Here is a 15,279-nt window from a genome sequence, read left to right on the forward strand (position 1 = left end):
CCTGTGCCTGGCGAGGCCTTCGGGCCGGCTGGTTGTACCTACGCTTCGCAAAAGAATAGGGTGCAGCCTGCCGGGCCCGGGAAAAACGTCCACCTGTGGAGGTGGATGCTGAAGGCGCCCGGTGGGAGAGCTTGTCGAGAGCGGTTTCCCGCTGATGCAGTTGGTCCACCATCTGCTCGACCTTCTCACCAAAAATGTTATCCCCCCGGCAAGGGACGTCGGCCAGTCTCTGCTGGGTGCGGTTGTCCAGGTCAGAGGCACGCAGCCATGAGAGCCTGCGCATCACTATACCTTGGGCCGCAGCACGAGATGCCACGTCACAGGTGTCATAGATACCCCTGGACAGGAACTTTCTGCACGCCTTCAGCTGCCTGACCACCTCCTGATAAGGCCTGGACTGCTCCGGCGGGAGCTTCTCGACCAGGTCCGCCAGTTGTTGCACATAGGTCCGCATGTGAATGCTCATATAGAGCAGGTATGATTGGATGCGGGTCACGAGCATGGAGGATTGGTAGGCCTTCCTCCCAAATGAGTCCAGAGTGCGAGACTCCCGCCCCGGGGGCGCCGAGGCGGTATCCCTCGAACTCCGTGCCCTCTTGAGAGCAGAATCCACGACCGCCGAGTCATGGGGCAATTGGGGCCGCATTAACTCTGGGTCAGAGTGGATCCTGTACTGGGACTCTGCTTTCTTGGGAATGGTGGGGTTAGTTAAAGGTCGCACCCAGTTCCGAAGCAGTGTCTCCTTGAGGACATTGTGCAGCGGTACCGTGGAGGACTCTCTAGGTGGTGATGGATAGTCGAGGACCTCGAGCATCTCGGCCCTCGGCTCTTCCACAGAGACCACGGGAAAGGGAATGCTGATAGACATATCCTGCACAAAGGAGGCAAAGGAGAGACTCTCAGGAGGTGAGAGCTTCCTCTCCGGTGAAGGCGTGGGGTCCGAGGGAAGGCCCGTAGACTCCTCTGAGGAGAAATATCTAGGGTCCTCCTCTTCCCCCCACGAGTCCTCATCCTCGGTGTCGGACATAAGCTCATGTAGCTGAGTCCTGAACCGGGCCCGGCTCGACGTCGAGGCACCAGGGTCTCGGTGTCGTCGAGCGGTGGACTCCCGCGCCGGCGGGGACGGAGCTCCCTCCATCGACGTCGACGGGGACTCCACTTGCGTGGCGGTCGAGACCGGCACCGCAAGCGGCGGCGGTGTCGACGGCCCCGGCGCCGGGCTAGAGCTCGCCGGCGCCACAGTCATCGGCGCCGGGGGTGCAGCCTGGCGCATCAGCCCTTCCAGGATCCCCGGAAGGATGGCTCTGAGGCACTCGTCCAGGCCCGCTGCCGGGAAAGGCGGTGGGGTCAGTAGGGGTGTCGGCGCCAGAAGCTGCTGGGAGCCAGGAGACGGCACCGAGGTGCCGGAACCCCGATGCGTCGGTACCTCCACAACCGACGGGGACCTCTCCTCCCGACGATGACGCTTCGGCGTCGCCTCCTCTCCGATCTCCGGATGCACCGAGGGCGACCGGTGACGACGCTTCTTATCTTTCTTGCGATGCCCGTCACCGGCGCCGGAGGGCATGGAGGAGGAGGAGGTCGATCCCCCTCGGTCTTGAGGTACCGGGTCAGACAGGGTTCGGTCCCGTGGCCCACGAGCTGAGGGAGTGACCGGGGCCGACTGCCCACGCGGCCTCTCACCCCCACTCTCACCGGAGGACCGGTGGGCCGACGGGACCTGTTCTCCTGGGGTCGCTGCCATCGGTGCCGATGTCTCGGGCATCGATACCGGTACCGAAGCGATACCGATGCCTTCGAGGTCGACGTCGAGGGGCCGGCGCAAGTTCCAAAAAGACGGTCCCGCAGAACTTGCCTCGCAACCTGAGTCCGTTTCCAGAGACCGAGACACAGAGAACACGACTTGATATTGTGCTCCGGCCCGAGGCACTGGAGGCACCAAGCGTGGGTGTCGGTCTGCGAGATCGGCCGGCCGCAGCGACCACACTTTTTAAATCCACTCGGGACCTTCGAGGACATCGACGGAAAAATCGCGTTGGCGAAGTCAAAGTCGTCAATGGTGGCTGAAATCACACCACGAAAAAGAAAACGACCGAGCGACCACTAGGCCGCAACGCGGCGTCCCCGCTGGAAGCGAGGGAAAAAGGGAGCGCGTGCTCCACACACGCAGGGTTTCTTTTTTTTTTTTTTTTGAAAAAAGAAGCCGGGCGGTAACTAGACCGAAAAAACCTAAGAAAAAGCGCGATCGCGTAAACGCGATCGAAAATCCGGCGGCTGAAAAAGAGAGAGCGGTTCGAAGCACGACTCTCTCCAGACGCGGAAAAAAAGGAACTGGCGGGAGCGGTCGCGCACGGGCGGGAAGACGGCCGCGCATGCGCGGTGGGCGTGCCCTGCGTGCCGACCGTCCCGCGAAGCTTTTTTCCGGTTGGTGGGGGCTGCCGAGGACGTCACCCAGTCGTGAGAACAAGCAGCCTGCTTGTCCTCGGAGAACGTACTGTTTAAAGTCAGGGCTGATACGTTTCCAGACAGCAGCTAAGTATTGGCACTACCCAGATATATTTTGGCCTTGCCCCTGGAATGCCCAGCCTTTCCTCATATTATATAAACTGCAATCGCGCATCAAGTCGTCTTACAGCATTGAAGCTCACCAATCTGCTGCTCAAATTTACCCAAATGAGTACCCACGCTGACCAATCCTGCCTTATCATCAGGTACTTGGAATTGTAAAAATCACATTTTTCAGTAAATTTATCTAAACGGTCTGACAGAGATTTCTCCATCCTAACTATGGCCACTATCCTTCCAAGCTGAACCCAAAGACCCAGATGCCTTTTTCTCAACAAGCAGGACCTCAGTAATATTAGAAGTCCTTCCATCTCTAGAAGCCTCTAAAAAGCTGCCAGCCAAGTTAGGGTCAGCAACGTCAATGAGGTCACTTCCAGAATCTGGACTCTGCAATAAGACTGTCCCACTGAGCAAAACTGGAACCGAGACGCCTTCTGATATAGCTCCAGCTGCACAAGCCTCTGCATCAGCCTCACTACCAGTCCTTGGGGGAGTGTAAAGCTCTAAGCTGAAGGAATAAATCATCTCCCCCAGCCGACACAAGCTCTCCTAAGCTGCCTACAACACGCACCTAAATATGAACAAAACAGTAGTCCATCAATAATGTAAGTTGTCGATAGTTGAAAACCCAAGCTTCTATGGAAGAGTAAAGTCACCCACCTAACTTTTTTTTAAGGTTTGAATAGAAATTTTCTGGAAAACAATCTGATACAGTCACTGACCTAATCATGTTTCAGTAAGGACCAGTACATGCAATCCCTCATTCTAATATATCAGGCCCTTAACCAGCATAGTCTTATGACCAGATGAATATATATTCAAAAGACCCAGTTGAAATAACAAGAAAGAATAAATTTCCAAGGTGCCCAAGACTGCCTCAATATCTTTTATGCAGAGCTGGTAAAGATACTGCAGCTAAAGTTCTCAAGATATTCAGTCACTGAGGTGGCTCAAAAATGTTTCACAATGAGGCAATTACAAAGAGCTAAAGTACTAAAACTCTGTTCAATTATTTGTGAGGAGAGCTGAAAGCTTTTGCATTCATTTATATACAGCACATACAACATCTATGGTTAGGAGTGGAGTGAACTATATTGTGATGTAATGCAGACAGCTCCTACATAAATCTACTGTATAGTTCTAAAATAAAAAAATAATTTTTCAGCTAATGACATCCAAAATCTGGCACAGTCACATGGGCTTCATTGTACTGCATTTCATAATGCACCTAGAAATCTGAAATGTGCAGACAAATTACTCACATCTAAGTGCAACCGATAAAAATAAATCGCTTCTGTTCCAAGATTTTATGATAGCAGATGGAAAAAGAAGAAAAACAAAATTTAAAACAAAATGACTTACTTGTATTCTCCAGATCTTAGTAAGTTCATCTAAAGATAATTTACTGCCCAGCAGTTCGATAATTCCCTTTATCCGGTCACAGTATTGTGCCTGGTCTATGTTACCTAATACAAGACAAAGAACACAGGATATTTATTTTTTTTATTGTTACATTTGTACCCCGCGCTTTCCCACTCATGGCAGGCTCAATGTGGCAGGCAATGGAGGGTTAAGTGACTTGCCCAGAGTCACAAGGAGCTGCCTTTGCCGGGAATCGAACTCAGTTCCGCAGTTCCCCAGGACCAAAGTCCACCACCCTAACCACTAGGCCACTCCTCCAGGATATGCGAATAGCCATGCAAAAGGTTCTGGTAACATGTTACTTAGTACATACTTTTCAGGCATTAAAAAAAAAAACTCCGTTTTTTTTTAAATTTATTCAAATCCTAGGAAGCTCCAAGGAGGAATGTGCTCGCAGATGCTCACCTTCCAATGCTATTGAAAGAACTGAGTTTTCTACTAGCCAGTCTAGTAATCGATCTGTGTCAATTGCATTCTTCACAGATTTGGATAAAGTGCTGTCTTCTATTAATTTGGTTACCTACAACAATAACCAGAAAATGTGACAATGTTATATTTCCATCTCTTTCTGCAATGAACAGTGAACTCATTAAAAAAAGATAGATGTGTTGGAACTGCTATACAGGTGTGTGTGTGGGGGGGGAGAGGGGGGGGGGCGGAATCAGTCCTCTCATGGATGCACAACTCATTTGGAGACGTCACACCATGAAATCTATGGAGTACAACTAGTATGGTGAAATTTATTCTTATCTGTTAATTTCCTTGAGTCCTGCAAGACCAGTCCACACCATTGGGATATACCCCTGACCAGCAGATGAAAGTAGAGAAAGAACAGACAAGTTCCAATGATCCCACCAGTAACAACAGCAGGTGCTGCCTGAAATTAGTCAGAACTAATGCCCAAACCCAAAGGAAGAAAAAAAATCAAGATACAGCAGAATTAGAAAAGGTTCAAAGAAGGGTGATCAAAATGAAAAAGGGGATGGAACTCTTCTGATATAAGGAAAGGCTAAAGAGGTTAGGGCTCTTCAGCTTGGAGAAAAGACGGCTGAAGTGGATATGATAGAGGGCTACAAAATCCTGAGTGGTGTATAACTGGTAAAAGTGAATGGAGTTTTTACTATTTCAAAATGTACAAAGACACAAAGACTAAGAGACACTCAATTAAGTTACATGGTAACACTTCAAAAATAAATAGGAGGAAATATTGCCAGAGGATGCAGACTCAAGAAGAATGTCAGGAAGTATTTTTTCACGCAGAGGGTGGTGGATGCTTGGAATGCCCTCCCGCGGGAGGTGGTGGAGATGAAAACGGTAACGGAATTCAAGCATGCGTGGGATAAACATAAAGGAATCCTGTGCAGAAGGAAGGGATCCTCAGGAGCTTAGCCTAGAATGGGTGGCAGAGCTGGTGGTTGGGAGGCAGGGCTAGTGCTGGGCAGACTTATACGGTCTGTGCCGGGGCTGGTGGTTGGGCGGCGGGGATAGTGCTGGGCAGACTTATACGGTCTGTGCCAGAGCCGGTGGTGGGAGGCAGGGATAGTGCTGGGCAGACTTATACGGTCTGTGCCAGAGCTGGTGGTGGGAGGCAGGGATAGTGCTGGGCAGACTTATAGGGTCTGTGCCAGAGCTGGTGGTTGGGAGGCGGGAATAGGGCTGGCCAGACTTATACGGTCTGTGCACTGAAGAGGATAGTACAAATAAAAAATTAGCACATATGAATTTATCTTCTTGGGCAGACTGGATGGACCATGCAGGTCTTTTTCTGCCGTCATCTACTATGTTTACTATGTGATATGGGTAATGGTTTGCATATCTGGGTTTAAAAAAAAAAAGGTTTGGACAAGTTCCTGGAGGAAAAGTCCACAATCTGTCATTGAGACAGACATGGGGGAAGCCACTGCTTGCCCTGGGATTGGTAGCAAACAATTATGATACTATCTGGGATTCCACCAAGTACTTGTGATCTGGATTGGCAGCTGTTAGAAGCAAGATACTGGGTGAAATGGACCACTGGTCTGACCCAGTACGGCTATTCTTATGTTTTTATTTTGTTTTAATGAACTATTACATTATATAATAGGATCAAGAAACATTACCATTCAAAGGATAAATCCAGGAACATAACAAACCACTGAAATCAAGTACCGTAGCACACGTCTAGAAGGGCATGCTTCCTTTTTACAAAGAAAATTATATAAGAAATCAAAATAGAAACCAAACCTAACCTACACCTGGCTTTCTACACCAAACAAAGGAGATCTTAAGATTATAAAAACTAAACTCTCACCCTAATAATACATTATTTTATTCCTTTAAGAAAATTCTCCAACTGAGTAGCATAAAAAAAACATAATCCTTCTCTTGCCAGCTAACTAAGCATTTACACGAGTACCTCAATAAAACAGTAGCCCCTTTAATAAGAACTTGAGCCTTTTAAGGCAAAAAATTGCTTCCTATGAAGTTGGGTGGCACGAGCCACATTGGAAAAGAACCAAATTCTTTGACCACAAAAAGAAGCATTTTTATTTTTGAAATAAGTTTTTAACAAGTTTTTGAGTTACGGATGCAAAAGATACCAGAAGGGTGACAGGAGTATTAACTACATCATTAGAACTTCCAAAAAAACTTGTCAAGTCCAAACTGGGCTCAATCAACTTATCAAAGCCCTCCTCCTGAGATACTGCAACTCGAGAACGCTGAGAGACATAATAACTTCGCGAAATCACAATTTCATCAGTGTGATAATTTCAACACCTTCTTAAAATACTGTTTTAGCAAAATATCAGAAAACAAAAGTCTTGTCCAGGGAAAATTCAGCTATTCTTATGTTATGTTATCTGAAACTTCATGATGGCTAAAAAAAAATCTACCTCCAATACATATGAGATCTTCACTTCTAAAAAGGACACGGCACTGGAATGCAGCAATCTGCCAAGAACACAGAGAAACTTCCCTAAGTCTTCTGAGGTTTGAAGTGGACAGGTCTTGCAGGACTCAAGGAAAGGAAATTAACAAGTAAGAATAAAATTCATATTTCCTCCATACAGAAGTGGCGTGCTAACTTATGCTATATTTACCGAATGGAGAAATTGACAGCTACCAGACGTAACTCCATTGTCAGTGGGAAAAAGTGTGGGGCCCCCTAAGGGGGATGGATCTTACCTGAATGAACCTCTGGACTTTTGGTTGTTCCCAGTGTCAGTCTCATGTGCTTTTGGTGGGGTGGGGAAGAGGGCATTTTTAGTTTATTTTCTTTATTTTTCTAAAATGTTAAAAATGAAGGTTTCAAATGTTGGGATATTTGTATGGTGATATCACTTTATATTGTTGTAAATAACTCTTGGAGTCATACATTGTCGATATTCTAGCAATAAAGACCTTCTTTAAATTTACAAAAAAAATAATTTTCCTTATTGTCCAGCTAGACCTGTCCATACCAGTGGGATGTACAAAAGCTCATACATCCAGGCTGGTCGATGACAAAAACCTCCTGTATCACTGCCCTGGCAAAGGTATAGTTGCCTCTGGCTCACAAATCCAGTTTGTAATGCTTCACAAAATGTAGAGAGAACTAAGATGGCACTCAGAAAATGTCCTCTGGAGAGAAGAACTGAGCTTCTGCCGAAGAGATAGCCTGGTCTTCGGTCAAATGAGCCTGAGGGCCTGCTGAAACCTCTTTATTCTCTAGAATGTAAGCGGCATCAATGGCCTTGATCCAGCAAACAATAGTCGCTTTGGATGCCGCCTTTCCCTTATGCAGGCTATGAAAAAGAACAAATGGTCCAATTTCCTGAACTCGTTAGTGACCACTAGGTACCTTAACAGTGCTCTACACATATCCAATTTATGGAGTGAACAGTAGGCCCCTGGTGAAGTCTCCCAAGGAAAGGAGAACAACTGGACCACCTGGTTCATGTGAAAGAAAAATTACCTTTGGAAAGAAGGAGGAAACTGTATGCAGGGAAACTGCTTGATCGGAGCATGACAAGTAGGGGTCTTGACATGATAGAGACTGGAGCTCAGAAATTCTACAAGCCAAACAAATGGCTTCTATGAAAGCTGCCTTGAGAGATCTTTCAAGGATACCACCCAGAGGAGCACAAAACTAGAAGGTGGTCCCACTGGGCAAGAACCGGGTGAAGAGGAGGCTAAATGTGCTTAACTACCTGCAAAAACCAGGCTACATCTGCCACAGATGCCAAGGCCCGATGTCTCAAGGGGCCCATAAAAAACCCCCCAAGGCTGCCACCTGGACTTGAAGGGCAAAACCCTGATCAAAATCATTCTGTAAGGAGGACAGCATCACAGATAAACCACCTGCCACAAAGATAGCTCTCTTGCCAAAATAGAACTCAAAAGGCCCACCAGACTCATGTACGCTAGGGAAGTCAAAATTTTCCAAGCCCTAGGTTTCCAAAACCCCTGCAGAGTATCCCTTTTGCTTCTGACACTGCTTCTCGAAAGTCAGGCTGTAAACCAATGGAATCCAGATTTTCCATGGTGATTGAACCCTGGTGGTGGATCCCCCAGCCTCCTGGGAAGAACAGGAGGAAACCCCAACAGGAGCAGAATGAGATCTGCATATCACAGCTGCCTTGGCTAATCCAGAGGCACCAAGATAACGAGACTGGGATGCTGAGCAATCTTGCGTAGGACTCAGCCCACCAGACGCCAAGGAGGGGAGGGGGGGGGGGATACATACATAAAGATTGGATCCGCTGAGGTCAAGTCTGCACCAATGCATCAACTCCCAACGACTCTGCTGCAAACCTGCAACATGTCATTTTGTCCATAGCCACTATCAGATCGAACTCCGAAGATCTCACTGATTTATGATGAAGTGGAAAGCCTACTTGCTTAGGGCACACTCCCCCATCCAGATCTCGACAAAGGAAGTCAGTCTGAAAATTGTCCACATTGGTGATGTATATGGCTGAGAGGGCAGCCAGATGGGTCTCCACCCAGATGCAGAGCCATTGAACCTCCAGTGCCACCACCTCATTCCTGGTGCACCTTTGCCACCTAATTCCTGGTGCCCCCTTGCTTGTTAACATAAGTGATGGCTGTCACATTTTTTAAATCACCCAGACTGCCTTTCCCTGAAGAATGGGAAGGAACCCCTGCAGAGAGCTAAGCAGATCACATAGGCCTCCACATGACTGATGGATGGTGAAGGAAGCCTCTTGGTCCAAGTGCCCTGGAGAATGGAAGACCGAAAATGAGCACCCTAGCTCCTGAGGTTCACATTGTTGGTGACCATCATCCAATTCAGGACTGCAAGTGGTGGTGGTGGTGGTGGGGGTGGGGGGTAGGGTTGAGAAAGACCAGCCTCCACTGGCAGCAGTCCCTAAGGGTCTGTTTTCCAGAGACTCGGAGGCTCCAGCCCACAAGCAGAAGTTTCAACAAAAAAGGGAGCTAACAGCATCCTTACTCAACCAGGGGGTCGCCTGTGAGTCAAATCCTAGGAGACAGATGTAAACAAGGGACTGGACCTGCCAGCCACCGGCTGTATCCTGGTGCTGCAGGAGTGAGGCCGGAAGGAGGGGGGGGGGGGGGGGGGGGGGGGAGACAAAACCAGCCTTGTCAGCCCAGTCTGAATTATCTGCTGGAGGTAGAGAAATACTGACTTGCTCTAGGCTGCACCTATTATATTATTGTGTGATTCTTAATATATTGCCTTTCTGTGGTATAATCAAAGTGGTGGATGTCACCGGAATTTATCTGTTCTTTCTCTACCTCCATCTGCTAGTTGGGGGAGGGGGGGGACTGTATAACCCACTGGTGTGGACTAGTCTGGCTGGACGATAAGGAATAGGAAATTTAAAGATTATAGGTAAATGATGGCCCACAGATCTGGAAATGGCAATGCAGACAGTGGCACAGGACATACAGCTTTAAGGAGGCTTTCATTCACATGCTTATACCCCTTAACCTTCAGAAACGCCAGGCTGAAACTTCTGTATTTTCACTAGCTATGCTGATATCTGAAAGCAGCACTACAGAGCCTGTGGGTAGGGTAGGAGAGTATTACGTCTTCCTAGGAGGGTAAAACTAGAGAATGACACAGGGACAAAGTTTGTCCCCATCCCCACCTCGTCCTCATGGGTTCTGTCTCCATCCGCGTCCCGTTCCCTCAGGCCCTCTCTCCATCCCCACCCTGTCCCCTTGGGATCTGTTCTCATCTGCAGAAGCTTCAAACACTTATGATTTTAAATTTAAATCTTTTTATTGAAGTATAAAAAAAGAATATGCTGTGCAACTCATTTATGAATCACAAATAGAAAACAATAACAACAAATAACTATAATAGCCCTCTCACTACCACCCTCTACCCTTCCAACCCCAACAATAGCTGACTTCTACTACCCCAAGGAATCTTAATCCAACCTGTTAAAATGTCCAGGGGTACAAAATACAACCCGTTCTGTAAACCCTAGCAGGAGAAATAATGCCTGCCCTATGAAGCACTCTTATGATTTTTTAATCTGTGGCTGAATAATAAGTCATCAACAATCTCAGGATTCAGTCTAGCTCTCCTGTCTTCCACAGTCCTTCCTGCAATAGAAGATGTCTTCTCAGATGATGTGCTCGTAGCAGGAATGTACAGCATCTCCTATGCAAATTTTGCTACTTGCGGCCAGCATGTTTGCTTGTTTTTCAAAAAAAATCAAAATATCACTGTCTGTATCACTCAAACAGTCTAGTTCATTAACAGGCTTCAAAGTAGAAAATGACACAGAAAAGAGTTTTTCCCCATCCCTGCCTTGTCCCTATAGGATCTGTCCCCGTCCCATCCCCGCGGGCTCTGTCCCCGTCCCATCCTCTAGGTAAAAACCCCATAGTAAGTGAGAAGTAAGCAAGCTAATGAGCCACAGCTGTATTTCACTCAGATTTAAAAGCATAGCCAGGATCTTTTTTTTTTTTTTTTGTTAGTGACCAGATAGGTTGCTCTCCTGACCTGGGTGAAGTGCAAAAAAGCACATACGAGAGAAAAATAATGGGGATCATTAGCTCTTCAAAAGCTGTGTGATTATATTTACTGAATAAGGCCACAGAATGCAGTAAGCCTTCTCACTACCAATATTTATCATGGTCACCTCCAAAATAGTTGAGAAAAATAAAAAAAAGATTAAAAAAAAAACCCAAAACTTACTTCTTTGAGTGAATTCATTTTTGCACTAAAGTGGGGCGATTTTAGCATGCGCAACAGAATATCCAGTCGCAAGTCATCCACGATGGTTACCAGGTCTGGTTGGAAGCGCATACACAGTAGTTTAATAGCAGACAAAAGTTCTGGAATACTAACAAGCCTCTGGTGACAGAAAAAAAAAAACCCAACAACATTTATATCACAACAATGAATATACTGTAATAAAATAAGACAAGCAGGGCAAAAAGGCAAAGCAACTGCAAACTGCAACTTATACTACAGAGGGAGTATATGCCCCAACTTGACATTTCATCCTTTAGATTATAAGCTCCTTCGAGCAGGGACTGTCCTTCTTTGTTAAACTGTACAGCGCTGCGTAACCCTAGTAGCGCTCTAGAAATGTTAAGCAGTAGTAGTAGTAAAAAAGGTCAGCAGCAAGACACCAAGGGGAATCCTGCAAAGATAGGAGCCAACGTTTCAAAATGAATGGGGGTGCTGAAATTGTTTTTTTTTTTTTTTAACAGGTGGTGCATTCCCCCCTCCCAAGTTCCAGACCCCCCCCCCCCCCATTCCTCTCCTCTGAGTTCCAGTTCGACCCCAGCCCGACCTCTTCTCCGCCCAGAATTTAAAAGTCATCTTACCTCGGGGTCCTGGCAGCAGCACTGAAAGGCGAGCAGGCTCGGCGCTTCAGCCTTCCCTTCTCTCTCAGTTCTGGTCCTGCCCTTGCGGAAACAGGAAATGAGGGCGGGACCAGAGCTGAGAGAGAAGGGAAGGCTGAAGCGCCGAGCTTGCTCGCCTTTCACAGCTGCCGCCGGAACCCTGAGGTAAGATGACTTTTAAAATTCTGGACGGCACACAGGAAGGGGAGGGTGGAGGACTGAGAGAGAAGAGGGCGGGCACCAGGCAGGTCGGGCTGGCTGGGAAGGGAACTTCTGGCAGGTGAAAATATTGGGGGCGCTCGAGCACCCACGGAGTCGGCACCTATGCCTGTAAATGGCACCTAAAGTTAGGGGCCAAAAGCTGAGCAGTAAACTAGTACTTTCATGCAGCAGAGCTGCATGCCAAACCAGTTATAGAATGCTAGCATAAGTATGCAGGTATGTGCCAACTCTAGGTGCGACCCACTTACGCCATGTATATTATAGGCATGAATGCTGGTGCCTAAAAAGCAGCAGCTGTGTGTAAATGCAACTATTCTATGAAGTGCGACAGGAATAGTCGGAACGCCCCCGAGACGTCCATGCCCCTCCCATGTTAAATTGTCCCTTTATAATTGCACGAGAAGTTAGGCACTCAGTTTACATGCATCAAATGCCACTTGGCACGCGTCCAATAAGTGCGTCTGAAAATAACAATTATTTTTGAATGTGTGTATTGGATGCGCGCCAAAAATGAAATTACCACAAGAGCCGCAAGGTAGTCGGGCGGTAACTCCATTTTGGCACACGTTGGGTACACGTAGACTTTAGTAAAAGGGTCCCGTACATTTTTCCTTGTTCAATTTCAAATGGTGAGATAAAATTCAGTTAGTAATAGTGAAAAAGCAATGAGAGACAGTGTCAATCAGGGTCTGAAAAGTAAATAATTTCCAGTTTACTGATGTGACTAGGAATAGAAGAATTGACAATTCCCCTTATAGCTTTCCATTCTGTTAAAGGCTATAGGAGGTTGAAAATTCATAAATGCTGCTAGAATACCAGGCTCCTACATTTTGGCAAGAAGTTTCAATGTGAATTACTTACTCTCATCCTTCATTTAGGAGGACTCTAAAAACCTGGCTTTTCAGAAATTTGATATTGCTCGAATTATTTAGGAATGTATGTTTTGAAGTCTGAGTTTTGTCCAGGTTTTCTTTTTTTTTGTTTTTTGTTACATTTGTACCCCGCGCTTTCCCACTCAAGGCGGGCTCACTGCAGCTTACATGGGGCAATGGAGGGTTAAGTGACTTGCCCAGAGTCACAAGGAGCTGCCTGTGCCTGAAGTGGGAATCAAACTCAGTTCCCCAGGACCAAAGTTTGTGAACTGATTAGAACTTTTCTGGTTATGGAGGTATATAAATACTATTATATTATGTTATGTTAATTTAGTGCCAATTACACGTGTAACTGATTCAAACTCTATAACTGGGCATGCAGTTGGGTGTCTAACTTTAGATGCCATTTATAGAATCTGGGGGTGTTTGTAGAAAAGGGCGTTTCTTTCTGCAGCCACTAGGGCCCTAACCCTCAGGACCATAATCAATGTTTTGCAGATATGGGGACACAGAAGGCAGCTTCTTCTGCCTTCCTACTACCTTGTGGTAATCAAGCTGAAATAACATCCAGTCATTCCTCTCACTGTTCAGGTTTATTCTGGAATTCCACCATTTTTATGGTATGGCTCTTGTCCAAGTGAAATAGTATATTTCATTCAGTGCTTATAAAACTAGATCTGACAAAGCACTTTATATCCAGTATACAAATACCACATGTTTTAAGAGCCTATATAAAACACACAACTGGAAGGTTAGTTCAAATAAATTGGTTTGTGGGGCAGACAAACTTCAAATTGGGTATCTAGTGCTAAATGTAATTGAGAACATGAGACTTTACTATTCTAAGGGTTCCAGGACCACACGTGGGCAACTGTCTGAAGGCTGCCACTACAGATTCGTCTATACGGAAAAAGCTTTCAAAAGTTCATGGTTTGTTCTTTTCAAAGACAAGCGAACGTATAGTAGATAAAATAAACCTCTCACAATGAGTGTCTTCCTGAACAAGGTCTTTATTGAAATCTGCACAACTGACCCAACACGTGACGTGTTTCGGCCGGGAGGCCTGCGTCAGGGGTCTGTGTCTGATGCAAGAAATACCTTGTTGGTCAGATGAGTAAACAGCTCAGAAAACTGCTAACAGAGATATCGTGTGCAGTACACTGCTGTGCTTCTCTTTTTTAGCGCTTCACAGAGAAGCACAGCAGTGTACTGCACACGATATCTCTGTTAGCAGTTTTCTGAGCTGTTTACTCATCTGACCAACAAGGTATTTCTTGCATCAGACACATTTAGACCCCTGACGCAGGCCTCCCGGCCGAAACACGTCACGTGTCGGGGCAGTTGTGCAGATTTCAATAAAGACCTTGTTCAGGAAGACACTCATTGTGAGAGGTTTTTTTGGATCCACTGTACGTTCGCTTGTTCTTTTCAAAAAACGAAAGCAGGTAGTGGACAAATGTAAATCGCTTCAGCTACTTTATTTAAGCCCTGCATTCTGGCTAGTTGTCTCCCTGATAAAAATCCCAAATGTGGGACTGAAGTGGTTGCATTTAACAACTTTGTTATTCTTTGAAACGTTTTGAGTCTCTGTCTGTTTTATCTTATTACTCTTATTCCTTAAAGCATCAAATTGTCAGTATGTAAGGCAACACCTCTTATTTAACTATCCTTCTGAATGGAGGATTTAAATTATAAACCTTGAACTTAGAAGCTATTTCAAAGAAAAAGGTAATTTAAACAATTTTTAAGCCAAAGTATTGTGCTCTAGATTGTACATAATCTTCAAAAAAAACATTCAGGTTTTTATAAGTCACAGTGCTGTATTACTATCTTCAATTGCACAAATCTTGACAGCTAATTATTGATCAGAAATTCAGGATTAATGGTAAATGCATTTTCAGATCGAACAGTCTTTCAAAAATGATTACCTTGTCTTTAAGGTCCTTCTCTTCCACATTTTGAACATACTGAATCATTTTATGAATGACTGGGTCCAGCATGGGCTATTTAAAAAACAAAAACAAAAAAAAACAGAAAAGAAAAAACCTCAGTCTTTTTGCAAGACAGAGAACCTCCACTGTGGTAGAATAACTTTATTCAATTAAAAGAACATATAGAACTATAAGCAATACAGAGTTTATTAAGGAAACAAGCAATTATGTTTTACCTGTACTGTAGAAGAGTTGAGGTATTCGGCACATCCCCCTAAGGGCTGAACCAGTGCAGACACTGCCTGGAAAGAAGAGCAATTAATGTTCTGTTTCAATCATAGCAGTGGAAAAAGGAGTAAGAACTTCCTGTGTGACATCTAGAAACTATTTTTTTTAAAGAGAAAAAGTTCCAAGAAAAACCAAAGGTGTCTCCTCTCTCAGGAGGTGGCAGTGCT

At 45.8% G+C, this 15,279-nt stretch overlaps 1 protein-coding gene across 1 annotated transcript in view; it reads right to left on the reverse strand.

Moving 5' to 3' along the window:
- Nucleotides 1-15,279, reverse strand: part of USP24 (ubiquitin specific peptidase 24) — a 357,333-nt gene that overhangs the window by 229,848 nt on the left and 112,206 nt on the right. Inside the window, 5 exon segments of the mRNA XM_030207144.1 lie at nucleotides 3,928-4,031; nucleotides 4,393-4,507; nucleotides 11,144-11,302; nucleotides 14,822-14,896; nucleotides 15,061-15,126. Coding sequence (XP_030063004.1) covers nucleotides 3,928-4,031; nucleotides 4,393-4,507; nucleotides 11,144-11,302; nucleotides 14,822-14,896; nucleotides 15,061-15,126 — 519 coding nt within the window.

The sequence above is a fragment of the Microcaecilia unicolor genome, chromosome 6 (assembly GCF_901765095.1).
Source record: "Microcaecilia unicolor chromosome 6, aMicUni1.1, whole genome shotgun sequence".
NCBI lineage: Eukaryota > Metazoa > Chordata > Amphibia > Gymnophiona > Siphonopidae > Microcaecilia > Microcaecilia unicolor.